This window comes from Cebidichthys violaceus, unplaced genomic scaffold (assembly GCF_023349555.1).
Source record: "Cebidichthys violaceus isolate CVI_PGR_0920_01 unplaced genomic scaffold, fCebVio1.0.p SCAF_218, whole genome shotgun sequence".
Taxonomy (NCBI): domain Eukaryota; kingdom Metazoa; phylum Chordata; class Actinopteri; order Perciformes; family Stichaeidae; genus Cebidichthys; species Cebidichthys violaceus.
In genome coordinates, this window is record NW_027176393.1 from 10,001 (window position 1) to 32,014 (window position 22,014).

General features: G+C 42.5%; 1 protein-coding gene across 10 annotated transcripts in view; it reads left to right on the forward strand.

The window, feature by feature from the left end:
- The window catches only part of LOC137877551 (voltage-dependent P/Q-type calcium channel subunit alpha-1A-like), a 52,110-nt gene that overhangs the window by 3,721 nt on the left and 26,375 nt on the right, over positions 1-22,014 (forward strand). For 7 of the 10 annotated variants that reach the window (XM_068717531.1, XM_068717529.1, XM_068717525.1 and 4 more), the window contains exons 4-30: positions 1-80; positions 245-360; positions 1,359-1,403; positions 1,531-1,614; positions 2,521-2,727; positions 3,258-3,370; positions 3,592-3,704; positions 3,803-3,934; positions 4,179-4,251; positions 4,767-4,884; positions 5,134-5,201; positions 5,342-5,448; positions 8,104-8,154; positions 9,011-9,176; positions 9,382-10,007; positions 10,159-10,502; positions 10,618-10,753; positions 11,072-11,201; positions 11,536-11,595; positions 11,752-11,858; positions 18,136-18,235; positions 18,506-18,666; positions 18,896-19,036; positions 19,133-19,334; positions 19,480-19,644; positions 19,904-20,014; positions 21,674-21,757. The exon at positions 1-80 is cut by the window's left edge and continues 24 nt beyond it. In XM_068717531.1, coding sequence (XP_068573632.1) covers positions 1-80; positions 245-360; positions 1,359-1,403; positions 1,531-1,614; positions 2,521-2,727; positions 3,258-3,370; positions 3,592-3,704; positions 3,803-3,934; positions 4,179-4,251; positions 4,767-4,884; positions 5,134-5,201; positions 5,342-5,448; positions 8,104-8,154; positions 9,011-9,176; positions 9,382-10,007; positions 10,159-10,502; positions 10,618-10,753; positions 11,072-11,201; positions 11,536-11,595; positions 11,752-11,858; positions 18,136-18,235; positions 18,506-18,666; positions 18,896-19,036; positions 19,133-19,334; positions 19,480-19,644; positions 19,904-20,014; positions 21,674-21,757 — 3,840 coding nt within the window. The remainder of the gene's footprint in view (positions 81-244; positions 361-1,358; positions 1,404-1,530; positions 1,615-2,520; positions 2,728-3,257; positions 3,371-3,591; positions 3,705-3,802; positions 3,935-4,178; positions 4,252-4,766; positions 4,885-5,133; positions 5,202-5,341; positions 5,449-8,103; positions 8,155-9,010; positions 9,177-9,381; positions 10,008-10,158; positions 10,503-10,617; positions 10,754-11,071; positions 11,202-11,535; positions 11,596-11,751; positions 11,859-18,135; positions 18,236-18,505; positions 18,667-18,895; positions 19,037-19,132; positions 19,335-19,479; positions 19,645-19,903; positions 20,015-21,673; positions 21,758-22,014) is intronic. The other 3 variants (XM_068717526.1, XM_068717527.1, XM_068717528.1) reach the window with 3 other exon arrangements.

A 22,014-nucleotide genomic window follows, 5' to 3' on the forward strand; every position in this document is an offset into this window, starting at 1 on the left:
TGGAACTGGATGTACTTCATCCCCCTCATCATCATTGGCTCCTTCTTCATGCTCAACCTGGTGCTGGGTGTATTGTCAGGGTAAGTGTGTGTGTGAGTGTGAGAGGGTGTTTGTACTTTATTGCATGTATGTCGCACTAAAAATGCAAGGTAGCTACATTCAAAGTATCTAAATGTGTGTGTGTGTGTGTGTGTGTGTGTGTGTGTGTGTGTGTGTGTTTGTGCTTGTGTGTGTGTCCCTGCAGGGAGTTTGCCAAAGAGAGAGAGCGTGTGGAGAACAGAAGTGAGTTCCTGAAGCTCAGAAGACAGCAGCAGATTGAAAGGGAACTCAATGGTTATTTGGAGTGGATCTGCAAAGCTGGTATGTACAATATACTGCATGTGTGGTTCACTTTTCACACACAAATATACAAACAAATATAAAGATATATTGCAACCCTCGCGTTTTCAATAATCGATCCATTGTCATGATAGTTTGACACATTAAAATAACATGTAGGAGACAGGTGCATGTGATAGTATTGTTGTTGTTGTTGTTATTATTATTATTATTATTATTATTATTATTATTATTATGAAAGCAAACTCAACACTTTCTGCTGGTGCTTCACAGTAAAATCTTTTGAACAAAGAGAATTTTGTGGATTTTACTGTGAAGCAGCTGCAGGAAATATTGACCTATCCACACTGGGGTAATAATTATCTATTTAAATTGTATTTTATTTGCAAGAATACCATTTAAGCTTTGTAGTGTAGTACTGTAGTTTGAAGCACATTGACGCCTCAACTATCACGATCAAACATTAAGTAATGAAGCTTAAATTATGAAGTTTATAATACAGGTTTAGCTCTCTTCACAGTGTAATACAAACTTGAATTACAGCCAACACCTTTTCTAGTTGAATATAAGTGAACAGCCTTTATTTGGGTTACGTTGCTGTGGCAAGGATTAAAGACACTTGTTTGATGCTCGGGTAGAGAAGACCCACTGTTGTCCGTAGTTCTCTTTATCTCTCTTCTCTTTTTATTCTGACTCATCTGCTGAGGGCAGGTAAGATGTGGAGACGATAAGAGGAACGGAGGGTTGGATGTTGGAAGGAGCAGATAAAGGGGCAGATAAAAAGCGCAGACCTTTGATCTTCTTAAAAAAAGACAATCTCCATAAAAACAAGGAAGCTAAAACACAAAAGAGGGAGGGATGAGTAGCAAGCACAGGTGCAGGCCAGACACTTTGTTTCCAGTTCAAAATAAAAGGAGAAAGGGTAATGGATGATAACAAAAGATTGATAGATATTGTTGTCATCAATCGTTTATTAAATGTGGCATATTAACATTTCTTTTTTCATGTGTGTTTCGTAGAAGAGGTCATCTTGGCGGATGATGACAATGAAAATGAATATGATGGTATGAATTTGTTGTTGTACCGTGTTTGTGAATACGTGACGGTGATTTGTAAAACCAAATATTAATACATTTAACATATCAGCGCTGTTGTGTTATAGATTAAACACGTTTGTTTTTCTATTAACAGGCTCCCGTAGAAGAGCCACAAAGAACCATAAGAGTAAAGCTGAGCTTCTAAACCCAGAGGAAGGGGAGGGAGATCTGGCAGTAGGTAAGATACATGCTCTCTGTCGCACACACACACACACACACACACACACACACACACACACACACACACACACACACACACACTCAAAGGCAAACCACAGGTACAAACAGATGCTATCTTATCTTGCATATCAGCATTACTTGACCCTCCTCTCCTTCCCTCTCTCCTCTCCTCTCCTCTGCTGCTCTGCACTTCTCTTCTCATGTTACCCTTTTCCCCTTTCCACAGCCCCAGCCCCCCCCCCCCCCCTCATCTCTCCACCTTTCTTTCCTCCTCCCTACTTCTCTCCTCCATCCCCTCTTTCTCCAGCCTTCTAATTCTACCTAAATCTATGTAGTGTATATATATATGCTGTGTACAGGATATCATGTCATTTTGGACACTGCAGTAGACGCTGCTCATTATAGCATAATCTGCTACATTGAGCACGGATCATATGCTTCTGAAAATGAGTTATGTGTCGATAATTACTCTAATCGACAGTATATGAAGGGGGGTATTCCAACAAGCAAAAAGGTTATTATTTTGGGAGAAAGTTCTTCAATAGCTGCGAGGAGTTTATTGGAAGTGATGTTGAACTCACCTGCTCTTCTCATGAGCAGACTGATCAGGTGAATCCAGGTTGAAGCTGTTATTCCTAAATGACTAAATTCATGTCTACTCACCATGAAACCACTGGGACCGAAACTGTATGCGTCATAATTACTGTATGTAGAGTTTGTTGTGTAATTTATTGCACCTCTTGCTGTGTTTTAAGTCACAAATCAGGGAAGCAGATTGATTTGTACACCGTGTACAGTTTTGCTTTTCCAAGATACCACACGCTACACAATTACGCCAATAAACCAGTAATCACTTCACCGTTCAGCTAGCATTGAATTTGTTTTGCCTTGTTTATCCTTTCAGGGTCACCGTTTGCCCGTGCCAGCTTGAAGAGCTCCAAGCTCGAAGGATCCGATTTCAAGCGGCGGGAGCGACGGCTACGCTTCCTTATCCGACACGTCGTGAAGTCCCAGGCCTTCTACTGGACCGTGCTGTGTTTGGTGGGCCTGAACACGCTGTGTGTGGCTGTGGTGCACTACGACCAGCCAGACCCGCTGTCAGATTTTCTATGTGAGTAGGACGGAGGGGGGGATACATGCAGCGATTATCTGCACAAATACTCTCATCACAGATTACTGGAAGGGAGTGGGTGAGCAAATTCTTAAGTAAATGTGACTAAATCCATGAAAGAGCTGACCCAAGCAGTTAACACAAGCACATCCAAACACACAATGTCTTCCTCGAGCACATATTCTGGCTGTCTCTCTCTCTGTCTCGTTCTTTTAAATACATTATATTTACACAAACGGACACACGCAAAAAGGAATAATAGAATTGAAGTTTCAACAAAATGCAAATAAGCCAATTAAAAAAAGATAAAAATGTGGAAACAAGAAGATGCATTGAAATAAAAGAAAAATATATTATATACAAGCGTCATATACCCATGGTTGCTTCACCTAAATGGTGTAGCTTTCAATAAAACAAAACTGTTTTATATTTGAAATTCATGCTTAAATACTTTCATCACAAAACACTGCCCTTCCTTCTTTTCCTCCTCATCCTCCTCGCCTCTTCTTTGGCTTCTTCCCTTCATGTAGATTTTGCTGAATTAATCTTCCTGGGGATATTCTTGACAGAGATGATGGTGAAGATGTATGGCCTGGGCAAACAGGCCTACCTCACCTCCTCCTTCAACTGCTTCGACTGCATTGTGAGTCCCACAGCTCTTGTGGACGCCACACAAAATATACACATCAGCACACATAAGCACAAACTCATGAGCAGGTGCACACATGTGAAATCAGAAGCAAGCACAGACGATTAGACCTCACACACACACACACACAGTAAATACAGTGTTGATCTGCTGATGTTTGCACAGCTCATTATGGTGAATAACCACATGCTTGCGTGTGCTTGTTTTTGTCTTAGGTGATATGTGGTAGCATATTTGAAGTGCTGTGGTCCATCATCCAGCCGGGCACGTCGTTTGGCATCAGTGTGCTCCGAGCTCTCAGGTTATTGAGGATTTTCAAAGTCACCAAGTGAGTCAACTGTATTATGGTTTTGTATTTTATTTGATATTATGGACATAATGTTTCTCTCAATTAAACACACACCTTTCTGTGTATTTTTTTTCCAGGTACTGGGCATCTTTGCGTAACCTCGTCGTCTCTCTGCTCAACTCCATGAAGTCCATCATCAGCTTGCTCTTCCTGCTCTTCCTCTTCATAGTTGTCTTTGCCCTGCTGGGCATGCAGCTCTTCGGTGGACAGTCAGTGCTCTCTCTCTCTCTCTACTCCTCTCCTTCCTTTTTGATAGTCTGCATTCGTTATTCTACTAAGACGTTGGTTTGTGTTATTTGCTAGTTTGGTTAATTCATTTTTGAGTAGTTTTTCAGATTAAAAAAAACAAACAAAAAACATTAGTTCTGCTCGTACGATGCTTCTGTTTTTTTTTTGCCCTCACACCTTTTGTTTTTCATCTCTCTCACCATTTGATTTTCTTCCCCCTGCTAGGTTTAATTTTGAAAATGGCACTCCTCCAACCAACTTCGATACCTTCCCCGCAGCAATAATGACAGTGTTCCAGGTGAGCAGGGGAGACGATGTAAAGGGGAGGAAGGGGAGGGAGATGCTGGTGGAGGGAGGGAGGGAGGGAGGGAGGGGAGCAGAGGAGTAGGAGAAGACGGGGGTTGGATTAGGACAGAACGGTTTAATGACTAAAGAGGATTTACACTCGAGGAAGTGAGATAAAGTGTAGCGTGCTACTTTAGAATTCTTAAATGTCATTAGTCAAAAACCTAATTGTGCTAAAGCCTGCCTACGTGGTAAAGGTGTGTGTGTGTGTGTGTGTGTGTGTGTGTGTGTGTGTGTGTGTGTGTGTGTGTGTGTGTGTGTGTGTGTGTGTGTGTGTGTGTGTGTGTGTGTGTGTGTGTGTGTGTGTGTGTGTGTGAGGGAGGGAGGGAGGGTGGCTGTGTGTTTTGACTATTTTAGATGAATGCAAATTGTGTGTGTGTTCAAACCCTCATCATAAAATGAACTTGTACTTTGAGTGAATATTTCCTCGTCTGACTACTCATATGTGTGTTTTTTTTGGTGTGCCAGATCCTGACTGGCGAGGACTGGAACATGGTGATGTACGATGGCATCAAGTCTCAGGGCGGAGTCAACAAGGGCATGGCCTTCAGTGTCTTCTTCATTGTCCTCACACTTTTTGGCAACTGTATCCCTCGACCGTGAAAGCATTCAAAGCATTCACACATAGATATGTATCAAGACAATTGCAGTTATGCTTTAAATGATTGTTCAGTCACTGACTTTAGATGCATTTACACAGATATTGACACTTTTCTGTAGTTTTTCTTAAAAAAAAAAAAAAGAAGCTCATTCTGTAATCCAAATAAATTGCATGATGCATAAACATGCACAAACAAACTCCTACATGCTGGATTCCCTTTAACTCTGTGATCAGACACTCTGCTGAATGTGTTCTTGGCCATCGCTGTGGATAATTTAGCCAACGCACAGGAACTGACCAAGGTATACTCCAGTCTAATTTTATTTAACATCTCTGTAGCATTTATTTTATGAAGGCTGACAATCAATGGAGTTATGCTCCTCTCCTCTACACCCACCTCATTCGTCTCTTGCTTTCGATTCTCTTCATAATCTGTCCGCAGGATGAACAGGAGGAAGAGGAGGCTGCCAGTAAGAAGGTCGCCCTGCAGAAAGCCAAGGAGGTGGCTGAAGTCAGCCCGCTGTCTGCTGCCAACCTGTCCATTGCAGCGTGAGTTGCTGTCTCTATTACTGTCGCACTCTCCCTTTTTTTTGTGTCCATTTTAAGACACTTTCACATCAGGCAGGAACTTTAGGGCGTAACATCTGCACATCTTTAAAGCAACGCATTCAGCAACTACAAGTCAAGCACGTGTGCAAGATTCGGAGAAAAGACCTTTTGGAATGAGGAAAATGTTGATAAACCTCAGTCTCAAAGTTTATGTACAGTGAGCCTCATAGAATTTGGCCCACTTTAAAAGATTACATTGAAATACGGACCAAAAGCACACTTCTTGATGCTGCTGACAAGGATTGTGTTGTCACTGCTGCAAATAGTTGACTATATTACCCTCATCCGAAGCGATTCTTTTTTATATTTTAGTTTAAAATGGAACAAACATTTTTCATCAAACAGTAGCAGTTATTTTATTTTAAATGTTTCCTTGCTTTCAATAGAGGATCTTGCAGTTTCTTCCATCCATAGTTAAACATGAACAGTTGGAGCAATGTTTTCAATCTGACAACATTTAGTGATAAACTAAAACATGCATGCCTCCTTCTTACGCCCTCTTTCTGTCAAGTTCTCCCTAGCTTTTCTACTTTTTTTTTATTCCCTGTCTCACTCTTTTGTGCATACTAAAACACACACACACACACACACACACACACACACACACACACACACACACACACACACACACACACACACACACACACAAGCCAGTGTTGGATTGATCCAGGCCAGCCCTCCTCTGGTCAGGAGAGTCAGAGTCTTTGATCTCTTTTCTCTGTATACACAGGGGTCTTTCCTTTCTCTACTGGTAAAGTTCACACACTCTCACACACACACACACACACACACACACACACACACACACACACACACACACACCACTCTGTGGTCTGTCCTGAAAAAAAGCACAACAGGGGAGCCCACGTCTGCTTAGAAATACCACACGTACACACGGTTCTGACCTTTACGGCTTTGATACATCAGCCTTTGTCCACTTTATATCACACACGTATTATTACACCCAGAAGCAATGAGCAGACATGCCCGAGAGTTAAACACACATATGCTCATAACGTGTTCATCGTTGCGTTAATCACACTGTTTCTTGTTACTGTATGTACTGTACTTCACTGTGCTGTGAGCATTTGTGTCTGTGTAACGGTAAACGTTACCTGGGAGTCCTACTGAGGTTAAATATGTACTTGTCAATACAATGCACATGTGTGTGTGTGTGCGTGTGTGTGTGTGTGTGTGTGTGTGTGTGTGTGTGTGTGTGTGTGTGTGTAAAAGCGACAAAGTGTGTGTGGAATTAGTTTGAAAACCAACATTTGCCTACTGAACCAGAATCCTGCGGCTTACTAAGGTTGTTTGAGTCATAAAACCTAAGATGCTAGAATAGAGTCGATAGTAGAGTCTTAAATTAGATTTTGACTAACTGTTGAAATGTGTGTGTGTGTGTGTGTCACACAGTCCTAGCTATGTAGGGCTGCAGAGTGCATTCCATTTCCTTGTATCAGTGTGAATCCAATTCCCTCATTCATGAAATATAAAAAAGAAAAGACATTGAAATTCCAGTGGAGAACATCCTTGTTTTTCCAAGCAGGATTGTGAACATGGGGACATCAGTGGGGCATGAAGAATCTCTTAAGAAGATGTTCTATAGTAGATGCGGGAGGAGGCTGACACACAAGCTACTTAAAGCCCTCAGAAAACAGTTGTAAGGCTACATCACTCTAACAAGTACTCTCAGAATGACAGCACAGTGCGCCATTAAACATCCATACAATCTAAACAGATTGCAGGAATACAGTAACAATTACTTTTTATCACTTTACTGTTTTCAGTCTAAAAGGCTGGAAGGAGTTTCACGACTGTGTTTTCAGTAGTTTATGCACTGCAGCTTGTGATAAATGATGCTAAACTAGCTTTTCCATTTAGAACACTTTTTTTATTTAGCAAAGCATAACATGTTCTCGTTAGTTAACTTTGTGTAACCCTTTGTAGGGTTTGTTATCATCAGCAAAGGCTAACATCATCATCACAGTGACTGGAAATGAAGTGGAAAAACAAAGCTAGAAACGTTTAGATATAGATTTGAACGTTAAAGATACTGTGCAGACAGATAGGAACATCAGGGATAATGCTAGGAGTTGAGAAAGATATGGTAAAAGAAGCAAAGAATGATCAGTAGTTGTCATGCAGGATAAGTGAATGATGCAAGAGAGATGCAATTTATTAAAATTGAAGGAGGACAGCGAAAAAAATCCAATAGGATTGTTCTAGATTCACAGTTGAAACAAACTGCAGAGGTGAGTGAGTGTGTGTGTGTGTGTGTGTGTGTGTGTGTGTGTGTGTGTGTGTGTGTGTGTGTGTGTGTGTGTGTGTGTGTGTGTGTGTGTGTGAGTGTGTGTGAATGTCTGTGTATGTTTGTGTGTGAAGGGTTGCATTCCAAAATGCTCAATATTTCAGAAATATATTAAACTTATTTTAGTTGTAATTCAGTTTTTTTTAAAGCACATTTTATTAGAATAGTGGCCATTTGTCAGGGTAAGCTGGCTGTTTTATAAATGATAGATGGATAGCCCATTTTGGAATGAAATCCTCCTTCTGTTCTTCCGTGTCATCTCACTCACCAGCTGTTTCCCTCCTCAGCAACAAAGTACACAGTGAGTGTCACAACGCTACCGACCCCTTTCTGGACTGGTATTTATTTATTTGTTTATTCATTTCTGAATCCTTTCTGTTTATTGACTTTAAAACCATCCCCTGCTTTCTTTTGTGTTTTTAGAAAAGCCTCCTTTCCTTGTCCCCTTTGTCCCCAACTTTTTTTATGAAGTACATAGCCGGCTTTCTTTAGTTGTTATTTGTGTTGGCTTATTTTTAAAAGTACATTTTCTGTTGCCTGCGCCTCGCAGTACGGCTGTTGCTTTACTGTGGTTGACTTTGGGTCTTGACAGAAAAGGAAGTTATTTCCTGGCAGAAGTTTTGGAGGGTAAGGAAGGTGGTCACTGACGGTTTCCTGGTCTTTCTCTATCAAGTAGATCTAAACACGACTTAGTCACTGGAACCAATAACAGGTTCTGGTAATCATTGTGACTTCGCCATCTATTCAATTTAGCTTGGTGGGGATTTTGGGATGCATAAAAGCGGTTGCATAAACTGATTATACTTTAGTTTGTGTAGGTTAATTGTAGATTATTACAACATATTCTGAACTCAGTCTTATGTTCTATTTTGTGTCCACACATGGCTTACCAAAGTAGGGCTGTCCTGCCCGGTGCTTTGGCCAGCTGTGTAGACACCCAGAACTTAGTCTTGTTGAGCTGATTCATTCTATAGGTCCAGCCAAATGACCCTTTAAATGTCTGTGCCCCCCCTCCCCAGTGTGTTTTTCTGTCCTGGCTATTTTATGTACTTATATTTTGTTGTTAGTTTTCACATCACTCTCATGTCGTGTGTGTGTGTGTGTGTGTGTATTCTCAGAGCAGCACATGTCTTTAAACAGGTCGTTAATTCTGTCGATCACTTCCTCCCCGTCCACCCTGCTTCATGTTTGCAGTAAGGAGCAGCAGAAGAACCACAAGGGGATCAACAAGTCGGTGTGGGAACAACGCACCAAGGAGCTGAGGAGGCAGACGCTGGTGTCCAGCCGCGAGGCCCTCTACAACGAGCTGGACCCCGACGAACGCTGGAAGGCAAGGACAGGGAGGGAGGAGCAGAACAATGTAAAGGACAAGGCCAACAAAGCCCCCTAGACTTGTGCTATCAGTGTACACAAGTGACGGGAATGATGATGATGACTTCTGTTAACATCTTGCTTGCCTGGTGTTAATATGTCTAGGTCATTATTTGTTAATGGTAGATTCAAATTATAACTTGTCTTTAATCTCGGCCTCTATACTGCCTCTGTACCCTTTCCTCTCCTTGCAGGTGAACTACTCGCGTCAGATCCGTCCAGACATGAAGACCCACCTTGATCGACCGTTGGTTGTCGACCCCCACGAGAACCGCAACAACAACACCAACAAGACCACTGCAAACAATTCAGACCTCTGCTTCAGCCAGCACCATCCCGCCGACGAGCTCCACAGACAAACGCGCCTCCACGAACACAGTGGCCAAGGTGGTGGCGGAGGAGGCTCGGCTCCGGCCCGGCCTCCCTTGGATCGGGGCGAATCCACAGAGAGCAGGCGGAGTCGTAAAGGCGAGCACCACCACCACAGCTCTCACGTTCGATTGGACGCCACAGTGATTCCCGGGCCCGGCTCGGAGGAGAGGCCCTCCAGGCGGCATCACCACACCCGCAGTGGCAGTCGAGGGGGCGGGCAGTCGGAGCACAGGAAGCCCAGGTCACATCGAAAAAGTGGCGAAGATGGCGAGGATGGCGGGGGAGGAGCCGGGAAAACAGGGAGACACAAGAACAAAGGAGTTGACGGAGGTGGAGAAGGAGGAGAGCAGGAGGGAGCTGGGGACGGCAGTGAGAGGAGGCCGAGAAGAAGTCGCCATGGCAACCAAACTGAGGGCGAGGGGAGGAGGATGTGCCAGCACAGAAGGAAGTATGTCCACTGCACACGTCTGTAGATAATTGTAACAGTGTCACACCTTTCTCTGGATATAATCTCACCTTTCCCTTTTGTTTTTCTCCTTTCTCCATCTCAACTTTCTTTTTCTATCGCCACTTGTTTTGTCTTTGCTCCCCGTTTCTAGGGATTGCAGTGCCCCTAACCTCTCGACTACACGGCCCATTCAAAAGAGCCTCTCCAGGCAGGACAGCCAGTACAGTGAGGATATGGACAACCTCATGAATACCAAACTGGTCTCTGGCTCACCCGGCGATGGTCCCCCTAATCCAGTTGCCCACCACATTGTGGCCCCGGGCTTTGGGTCTGCCCTCCATCTTGCTACCAGTGGCACTCATGGGAGTTTGGTCACATTAGATAGCTACGGGAGCATTGCCCATCACCGTACCAACAGTGTCCTCAGGCTGCCCCACCCTGACTACACAGCTCTAGACATGCCAATCTTTCCATCCACCAATGCCATACTGCAGAGTAAGTGCAGAATGAACATGTGTAGTTTTTCTTCTATTATCTTGCATACATTTTCTTAAATAACAAACTTTCATCTCATCTTCACTCCTTTTCTCTCTCTCCCTCTTTGATCCAGTCAATAAGAATGCCAACACGGAGCCTCTGCCAGCAAAGGAGGATAAGGACGACGATGATGACGAGAAGGGAGGTGAAGGCGGACCCAGGCCCATGCCTCCCTTCAGCTCCATGTTCATCCTGTCCACCACCAACCCGTAAGTTGGCTTGTTAACAAATAACACGCACCCACACTCACCTACACCATATGAATCAACATAGGCTGACACACAGGAATGCTCTCTTGAGGTATTCACCCAAACATTTTTTTTTTTTTTTTTTTGCGGATGAAAAATCAATCTACTATTGAGTCACAGCTGCAACACTTGCATGTACACACACCCTAACACATGCAAAACATATGCAGAGCACTCTTACAGTTAAAAAGCAAATGCATAATACTTACAAAGATATAATGGTCTGCACAGCATTAACGCAAGAGAAGAAGAAACAAATCTGTCCTTGTGTTCTCCTAGGTTTCGGCGGGCGTGTCACTACGTCTGCACCCTGCGATATTTTGAGATGTGTATCCTGTTGGTCATTGCCATGAGCAGTATTGCCCTGGCAGCTGAAGACCCGGTCTGGCCCGAATCCCCTCGCAACAATGTAAGAGAGTGAACACACATTTACGTACCGATGATTTTGTTCAACATTCAATATTATGTGTACAAGAGTTATTACAATACATGGTGCTTTTATTTTTATTTAACATGCTGGCTGTTTTTTTCTTTGTAGTGTCACTCCAGCCATGTGTAAAGCTGGATCAATAAATTAATAAATAAATCATCAAACTAAAATACAATGAATGACGACAAATTCAATGAAGACAATTAAAATATATCACGCTTTAATGTCAATATGTTGTGCATATCCACCCTGTCAATCTCTTCCACTAGCTGGGTGCAGCAGCAAATCATTCCTCTTCTTTCTCTTTGTCCAGGTTCTACGTTATTTCGACTATGTCTTCACGGGAGTATTCACGTTTGAGATGCTGATAAAGGTGAGGCAATGTGCACAATCAACAACTTCCTCCAGAGGCATTGAGAAGTTCAGCCCGAATGAGGATCAGACGCTTTTCATTGCGCTCCGAGGCCAAATTGCACATCCATACCCAGGGGTTCACGTCTCCTAATCAGGTTCTCTTCTGCTCCTTTAGATGGTGGATCTGGGGCTCGTCTTGCACCAGGGCTCTTACTTCCGGGACTTGTGGAACATCCTTGACTTTATAGTGGTTAGTGGTGCTCTGGTGGCCTTCGCCTTCACGTAAGTCTCCCTCCTGCTGTCCTCCTCTCTTCCCTCCTTGCTCCACCTTCCCTCCTGCCTATCTACTGCCTCACTGGCACCTTGGAGTACAGCCTCTTATTCTTTATTCATCCATTATTTCTGTTCTTTCTTTCATACTCTCTCGCACGTTTTCTCTCTTTCTATAGGTATTTCTATATTCTCTTGTCTCCTGTCCCCTCCTCTACTAGACTTTATCTTACCTATGCTTACAAATGGCCAATCCTCTATTGTTGGCCATTTTATTCTGCTTTTTCTCTCTCATTCAGCTCTACAGTCCTGCCATTTCTAAGCCCCTCCACCAACCCCATACGCCCCAAACATGTTAAAAAAAAAAAGAGTATCCCAGCATCCCCTTCCTATCCACCTCTTCTACCCCTGTGAGAGGTGAGGACCACCCTTTGCACCTGTAACCCTTTAGTGCCCAGGGAGTTCTTGAGTTAAAAGCCCTATGTGAAGGCTGGCCAGGTCATGCTGAGCTGGCTCTCAAAAATCTCCGCACCTTTCTCCACGGCCAAGCAGGTACTTTAAACCCTAATTAATCTGCATGACTGTGAGGATAAAAATACAGTTCAATTTGCATACCTGGGTTACGTTAGGGCTTAGTTTATAAGCACGATACTGGGTACAAAGCATGAATTGTGGGTTTTAGGATTTGCTGTCATGCTTTTGCATCGGTGGGGAGAATATGAAGGGAAGCAGACCTTTTAGGACTGCAGTGAACGTTAAATAGAATGTGATACTGCTGTAGTTTGAAGACATTTGGTGTGATGAGTTGACAATGATAATGCTGACCTCCGAAACACAAAATACTCTGCAGAAATATAAGGTTGTGCTTCATCCTATTTCATGACTTTAAAAATCCAATCTATATTTTCAGGAAACGACAATGTCTGTGCGTACACACCCCGCATAGTTATATGTTGCGGCCTTGTGTGTGTGGCTAACACCTGAGTAGGAAAAGGTGTGGGGTTATGATAGTAGATGTGGCGGACACAAGAAGCGTCACTCACTTGGAGACCAAGATACTCTGGCCTTTGGATATTGCTTTTTCTGTCTAAAAAAGAGAAAAGGAGAAAAAAGATTTGCTAGTTGCGTTGATCCTGCCACATGTTCGATCTGCAAGTAAGTGACCATTTGTAATTCCCTCTTATGGATGCATTGGTGATGCGGAGCTGAAATCAGTAAATGTTAAAGTTACTCCAAGGAGTTATTGACTGGACGCGAACCAGTCTCAAGTTAATACTGATACCTCTATATGAACCTACATACTGGTGTGTAATATGTCTATTTTATTTATGAAATACATTGCGAGACATGGTGTGACATCAATTTATGAATTTATGTTGGTGGCTAAAACAAAGCTAGCTAACTCTTTGGCTAACATTAGTTGAACGTAGCTAAGGTTAGCGTTTGTCGAGCTAAGCAAGCACAGCAAAGCTTCCTGTGACTGTGAGCATAATACCCAACATGCACCTGGCAGACGACAGTAGTTGAGAGGCTAGACCACTGAAGTGAGCGAAGAGCTGTGTTTAAAAATGGAAAAAAATAGTATTAGAATGAAGTTGCTTCTTTATTCAAGATCAAGACTCAAGGCGGTGGCGCTCATGGGAAATGCAGTTTTAATTTTGTGAAAACAGTACTGCTTTTGTCCACAGAGGCCACTAAAATCAACACAACATGAATGTTTCCTGTGGTTGAATGTTAATGGCTACAGTAAATGATCATGACTGTGAATCCAGTCTTTTTGGGGACGTTAGACGTCGCTCTGTCGGCATTCATATCATATGGCATCAAACCTCCTCTTGTGTTGGGTGACTGAAGTTAATGGATTTGGATGGGGGGGGGGGCAAAAATGTCATCATCGGGATGATGACATTTGCTAAATTTGAGATACTTGAGGCCAACTATATTGTCAAATTTGAGTGGAAGTGAATTGAAATGATGATGGTCTGCAGCCATACAAATGCAAGGTCTCCATATCCATGTGTATCAAAAATGAACTGATGAATGATTTTTCTCAGCATGATATGCTCCAACATTGTCCCCTCAGTGCTCCTGTTTTTCCATCGGTCTGGAGTTTGGTCCAGATCGCTCAGCTTTCAAACCACCTTAAATCTGTGGAAGCCGAACTGCAGTGAAGCCTTAAGTTCTTCCTCATAGCCAAAGAAGACCTGAGCAGAATACCTGGCCGTCCCTGTTTATAATTATCTCCCCTTCCTCCTTTGCTCTTTGTCCATCCTTTCACCTCTTTCACGATTCATACCAACATCCAATATCTCTCTTAAGTGTCCCTTCTCATCCTGCTGACCTAAAAACTAACTGTTCACATATTAAAGTTCTTTCAGGTCAACAAGGAATATTAGGAAGAAAAGATCCCACAAACTTCATCTTGTAATCTCATTCTTATCAGGCCCATTACAGAGTTGCTGTTCTTTCCAAAATTCAGTGTTACAGCTCCCCACTGGGTATTTAGGGAAACAAACAATGGCTCTCTGCACTGTAGTTTGTGGCAAGCAGTATCCATTAACTTGAAGGAAAAAAAACCCACCATTACATGATTATACATTAATACTTAATAATTATACATTAAGTCCTGTAATATTCTGTTTAGTCATTGGATTTAATTTGTATGTATTCCATGTCCTATGGAATACATGCACAACGGTTTTGCAGCTAATTGTGGGGATACGGAGTACACACTTTGAAGATTTTAATGTGTCTTCAGCTGAAGAAACACAAATCTGAAGGAAATGCCCTCAATTTGAACAAATACTACGCCTTTGCGCAGTAGTACCATGGTAGTGATTGCAGGCCAGCAGGGACATGAGAACTTGTTTGTCCTTTTTATAGAAACATGAACTTGGCAGGTGCTCCAGGGTTCTAATGGTGGTGCCCCATCTGTGAGACTGGCTTTTGCTCCAGTCTTTCTCTCTGAATCACTTTTTGTGTGTTTGTTAACTCTCTTCCCCCTAATTTCTGGTTGTGTATGTGTCTCTGTTTTTTTCTATATGTATATATCTGTGTGCTTCTGTCCTTAACTCTGTGTTGTCTAACCTCTGTCTGTTACATTTTTATGTGTGGGTCTATTTTTCCTCTCTCTCTCTCTCTGACTAAGTCTATACTTTCTAGGGAAATGTTAACTATGGACTAATAAATAGATGTATGCAGTGATACAATGAAATGTGTTTAAAATCAACAGAAAAATACAGCATGCAAAAATAGCACAGCAGCTAAACATATATATTTAAAGTTATTATTACATGAATTGTTTAAAAAGAGAAAATTGTAAATATAGAGGCAAAGGGGTACATACTGTATATTAACATAAAGACAAACTCACAAAACAATCAATTAAGCCAGTTGAGCCAATGAAGTCTGATTTAACTACGATAGGGGTTTACGACACTGATGGCTGATGGGGAGATCCGAACCAGTCAGAACAGACTCATACACATCCAGATAGTGCCCTAATTCAATCGGTGGAAATCAAACAGCACTCCAGAAAGGCTCAGCAGTCTCAATGGAGATGATTATCGCTCCTTTAATCCAATTAGCCTGGTCTGAGGGCTGCTGGTGTTTTGCACCGCTTGTGCTGCTGTCCTGCACATTTCTGCAGCAGGACCCAGAGCTTACTGTCCAGACCGGCTCCCGATGCAGAGACACTGGCCTGATAACTGACCAAGTTTGGGTTGCTTAAAGGGATACCTTGACATTTTGTGATAATGTTTTTTTTTTTTTTACCAGGCAATGTTTGTTCTACTAGGCAGAATGTGCTTGAAATGAGTTTATTTGCGGGCATGTTGATGCATTTCTAGCAGTGCTCATTGATAGTGAGTTAAGCTCTGACATAGAGTATAACTCATGAGGCTTCAGCTCACAGTTCATCTATGGATTTGAAAGGAGCCGCTAATTTACAGATGTTAAAAGTTTAAATTAAATCAAAAGAAATACCAACGAAATACACTAGACTTGGAAGATTACTAGTAATGATCACTCCCTGAAGCAGCATCTGGCTTGTAAACTCCTCACTAATGAAATGTCGGAGATGAAGGCAGCAGTTTGGCGCTGTGTTCTAGTCCCACCTTTTGTCTACTTTTTAAGTGTACATGTGCATGTGTGTTAGATTTGGTAGTCTATGGCTGGGAGGGTTGATGTACAAAGAAGGCCCTGTGTTCTCTTTTTCTCTCTCTCTGTCTCTCATATTGATGTTTTCCCTCGAAATCCTTCCTTTTCTCTGTGTCCCATTCTGTTCTTTTCTCCCACCCTTTGTCTTTTTGTCTCTCTCTCTATCTCTATTATTCTCACTGTCTCTCATCCCTCATCTCTCCGTTTTGGACCAGCAGCAGCGGTGGCGGGTAAAGTTCTCTGTCTTTTTCCTCCTCATTTTCTCCCTCTGCACTCTCAGCGCCTGATCTTCTGATCACACATCTCTTTCCTATTCATCCATCACAGTTGACTTCTGTACTAGTCTGTTCTTCCCTTTTCCCCTTCTTCATCCATTGTTCACCATGGAACAGCTCTGACTCAAACACAACTAAACCTCAAGTTAACCTGCATCAGGTCCTCAACTGAATCACACAGATACCATTTGAACAATATCATTAGTACAATAAAAGCAAAGGGACCAAACAAATGCATGCAGACACAACTAACTGCACCAAAGAAAACCCCAGAAATAAACAGTAGAGAACCTAGGAAGGGTTCACATACATGCACACACCCACACATGTGTGCTTGCTTGCACACACAAAGTCTAAACACACACACAACTACCAGCAGTCTACCATCTGGTATAACAGCTGTAAGAAGAAGGCACCTGTAGATACAGCTGCTGTCTTCCCTTAAGGACAACTGTCAGTGAAAGTTGTGACCTTAATCTTTTCACCCTGATATGTGAGAAATTTAGAAAAATCTGTGAAAGGAGTAAAAACTGCCATTAAGTTTTCCATGATGCTAGTTAGCCATGTATCTTAGTAAACAGCTTGTGATTGTTAAGCCCTTTGTTAGCATCAGCTAACTCCTGTATTGTTTGTACTTAAGTGCATTGTCTGTCAACTGGCAGGCTCACTTATAGTACTTACATTTTTTTTTTTAGCTTTGTAAAAAGTGTTCAGTCCACCTGAAACAAAAGTGGGTTTTTTTTTCCTTTTTCTTCTCACATGTACCTAGAAAAGCCCAAGTTACAAAGTGCTTAAAAGGAAGAGGTTTGGCTCAGCATTTCAATCAAGAAATGTTTGCTAAAATATCTTTGTCTTTGCCAAAACGGCCTACAAGACAAGATTCCATGCTGTTTGAACAATGCTGTGAAACCTGCTTATCCTAGTTGTAGTTTAATGTGGATAGAAATGAACTGGATGAGCCATCAAGAGAGAGAGTTTGGCTGTTCGTTCAGGTTTATAACACTTTGTTGACATTTTGACATTAAAGATGAGTTATTTTTTTTATCTTATTTAAATATACAATGGGGAGCATTTGTAAGCTGTCATTACGTTAACAGGAGGGCAATTTACTGTAAGTCACCAGTCTAACAGGGCTCCCGGTATAGTCAGCCGCTAACAAGGCTCTCAAACTCTCTCTGTAAATGTCTCTGTGTAGAATAGAGTTCACCATCACTCAACCTGCTGCTTTAAAGAAGAAATATTGCAGCATGGACAGCAAGGTTTCAATGCAGCATGAATATATTTCACCGTTAGCTGGGCATGTGCAAGGCGAGGCTTTAGCCGTCTTTGTAAGGCATTGAAATACATTGCAAAGTATTAAGCGTATTAAGTGTAGCTGCTAGCCAGCATTCAGACAGGAATGACAACAGTTGTTCCCATAGCATGTACTGTAGTCGTAAATTGCCACCTAACTCTAGCATGTAGCTACAACGCTAACCTCACACTTAGAAATAAGCATAATATGATAGCAATGCTGCATGTGTTGCTATGTATTTAACCCAGACGCAGTTACTCATGTTGAGTTAACTCTGACACAAATACTATCTAGGAATGGCTGCCCACTGCCATTTTGGAATTGAGAAGACTAAGCCTGCGATATCCGCCTGAACCTGCTGACTCTATTTTTCTGTTTGTGTGTGTGTGTGTGTGTGTGTGTGTGTGTGTGTGTGTGTGTGTGTGTGTGTGTGTGTGTGTGTGTGTGTGTGTGTGTGTGTGTGTGTGTGTGTGTGTGTGTGTGTGTGTGTGTGTGCGCGCGCGTGCGCGCGTACGAACGTATCTGTTTCTGTGTGTTGGTGTGCGTGTGTGCACACATATAGGGGGAGCAGTAAGGGAAAAGACATCAGCACTATCAAGTCTCTGAGGGTACTGAGAGTGTTGCGACCTCTGAAGACCATTAAACGTCTTCCTAAACTCAAGGTATGCTTACATAGAACATATTTGACCTCAGATCAGAGTTACCCTTACTTCTCTGGAAGCATGGGGCCACATCTAATCAAAATATGGGCTCGACAACATATGTCATTCATTGAAAGTAATATAGATAGTGTGTCTTAGACATTTTCAAGTTGCTTAATCTGCTGCAGTACAAATTAATGCACCTAATGCCACAATTTAAGACCAAAACACAAGTAATCCAATGTATTTCTTTCATACAATAACCAACATGTCTCCTTCTGACTTCCTCAGGCGGTGTTTGACTGTGTGGTGAACTCTCTGAAGAATGTGCTCAACATCCTGATTGTCTACTTACTCTTCATGTTCATCTTTGCTGTGGTGGCTGTGCAGCTATTCAAGGGACGCTTCTTTTACTGCACGGATGAATCCAAAGAATTTGAGCGTGACTGCAGGTCAGGAAATACCCACCTGTGTTTATCCTGAGAGGTTTTCAAATGTTCCGGTCACCTTCTTAACATTGACTTGAGCCCCTTCGTGCGTAATGCTTGCCTCATGTGATTTTATATGAGACTCTTTCCTTTCCACAATGCATCTTCAGTATCTACTCAGAAACAAAAAATATATAGAAATTTGGAAGGAAACTCTCCCCTTAACGCTGATGATGTGATTTGTGTATTTCAGGGGCGAGTATCTGGTGTATGAACGTGATAACGAAGTGAAGGCGCAGAAGCGGGAGTGGAAGAAGTACGATTTCCACTACGACAACGTGGCTTGGGCCCTCCTCACCCTCTTCACCGTGTCTACCGGAGAGGGGTGGCCGCAGTGAGTGTACTGGAACATGCTCATGTCACATGCTGCACACATGCTTTCCAATTCTAACCCTCCACTGTTCCCTTCTCTCTCTCTCTCTCTCTGCAGGGTACTGAAGCATTCAGTGGATGCGACTTATGAGAACCAGGGCCCGAGCCCGGGGTACCGGATGGAAATGTCCATCTTTTACGTGGTGTACTTCGTGGTCTTCCCCTTCTTCTTCGTCAACATCTTCGTGGCTCTCATCATCATCACTTTCCAAGAGCAAGGAGACAAGATGATGGAGGACTATAGTTTAGAAAAGAATGAGGTGAGGAAGCACTAAGAGAGTGAAAGAAGGTAGAGATAGGAGTATTGGGAAGGTGTAGAGGAGAAGGGCTGGATAGAGGAAAAGAGGGAAGACGGAGAACCGAACGGGATGAGAACAATAACCTTGTTCTGTTTGTGTTTTGCAGAGAGCCTGTATAGACTTTGCCATCAACGCCAGGCCCCTGACACGCCACATGCCTAAGAACAAGCTGAGCTTCCAATACCGAATGTGGGAGTTTGTGGTTTCGCCGCCATTTGAGTATACAATCATGGCAATGATCGCGCTCAACACAGTCGTGCTGATGATGAAGGTAAACGTTTCTATATTTAAAAACATTAAAGCAATTATGCGCACATAACATAGACACAAAACATTTGAATGAATATGTCTGACTCTCCATTGGGTTTGCTGAACTATGTGTCTCTTTATATGTCTTTATACTCGCCCTCCTTTCTGTCCCTGGCGATGTTTGTGTGTGTGTGTGTGTGTGTGTGTGTGTGTGTGTGTGTGTGTGTGTGTGTGTGTGTGTGTGTGTGTGTGTGTGTGTGTGTGTGTGTGTGTGTTTATAGTATGACGGAGCTTCTGATACCTATGAAGCTGTGTTAGTCAAGCTGAACATAGTGTTTACCTCCCTCTTCTCCATGGAGTGTGTACTCAAGATCATCGCCTTTGGAGTTCTGGTGAGTGGATGTGTGTGTGGTGAGGATGCACTTCTCTCCTGTCTCTTTGTAGAGAGTGCTGCAAATCTGTTATTATTACATGGTGTCACTTTGGGGCAAAAAATAAAATCAGTGCTTCACAGCAACACCTAAAATCCATTGCACTCTGCCTGAAATCCACTCTTGCCTTATAGCCCAGGGAAACTGTTCTATGTCGTGTTTTTGGAGTAATTATAATTAATGATCTAAAGAGAGAGTACTTAAAACTAGTCCAAGCAGTTATTGGTGAGAACAGTAAGGCTCAATATGCCTGCATGCTTGATATCCAAAACAATGGCCTTAAAGAGACTTAAGATGTGGAAAACAATGGACTCAGCAAATTCACTGACGCCCTGTTTCACGTCGTGGAGGCAGCCCCATCCATTATTTAGTTAAATTGGGACACATTTTCTGTCGTGCTTTATTTCTAACATTTCTAAGGAGAAACTGTGGGGAAATAATGAGCTATTAAAGGCAAAAAAAAAAAAAAAAAAAAAGAAAGCAAATATGCAATGAAATAGCAAACTGCCAGAAGTCAGCAGTAAAGTGTGCAGTCATCGGAGCCGCAGAGGAAAGGGAGGGAGGCGGACGGGGATGAAATGGATAGAAGAGATCCTTTAGGGATGAATGTAGGGAGGAGATAGAGGACAGAGGGGGAAACTGTCATATAGTAATTAGAGGAATGAGAGTGAATGACAGATTAAAGTAAAAAGTGAAGCAAAGATTACAGAGAGGGTGGAGATTTAAGAAGGGTAGGATTTGAATCTGGGAGAATGCGCTCAAACACACACAGCATGCACAGTCATACACACAAAAAGAGACGTCCGTGTGTGTGTGTGTGTGTGTGTGTTTGTCAAGGTGGTTTACTTTAATAGCCGCCTTCTCCGTGTCCCTCCACTTGTCTAATGCACAGTTTGGCTGCAGGCAATATGTAGGAGAGCAAAAGAAGCAGACCTCGCCGTCCCTCTTTCTCTCCGAGTCGCTGTACTTTTAAAGCGAAAATCCATCACTATGTATATCTGTGGATGAATGTGTTTTGTATGTATTATTGTATGCAGGAGAGGGATGTGATACTGTTGTTTTATGAACGTTTTAAAACTAGAAGGAATTCAGCCTGACTGTGTTGTTGCTCTTTGTTTATGAGGTAGAGGTGATATTACAGTACGTGATGTTTGATGGCCGGTGTTGTGTTCTGATGCAGCACAAGTTGTCCCAAGCTTGTCTGCTGGCCTCCATCCAACATGCCGTCACTGATGGTCCATTTGTCTTATCTGATTTCTTTCCTGTTCCTGTCGGACACTGACATGTCTTTTTTTATATTTCTTTACTTTCTTGCTCTCTTTCTGTCTGACTTTTATTCTCTCTTCGTGTCACTCTTTATTTCTCTCATTGTCTCACTCTTTCTACATCTTGTTTTTCATTTTAATATTGCTGCAATCCTGCCATATCACTTCCCTTGGTATTTCAATGTGATCTGTCTATGCTTCCTCGCATTGCATCGCCAATTTCTCTGCCAATGATCTTCATTTTCCCATCTATCCCTGCCATATCCATGTTTTCCTTCATTTTACTGTCTCACATTCCTTCCTCTTCCTCCCTCTTTCTTCTCTTTTGTCTCTCTCTCTCTTGTCCTGTTCACAGAATTATTTCAAAGATGCCTGGAATATTTTTGACTGTGTGACAGTTCTGGGCAGCATTACTGACATCCTGGTTACGGAGCTTGGGGTAAGCAGCAGGATCTGATGCATCTTCTGTGTAGACGTGAGAGATGTGTACTGAGGACTTAAAACTGTAAACAGACAGACATGCTATTGTATTAGAAATGTTTAAGTGTGTGTGACTATTTGTTAGGTGAGCTTCAGCATGTGTCTATGGAATTATACATCTGTCACATTGTCTACAACACATACGGTAGACAAGACAAGACAAGTTAGGGAAGAGCATGAGTTAGAGGCCACTGTTGAGTCTTGCGTTGCTCAGCC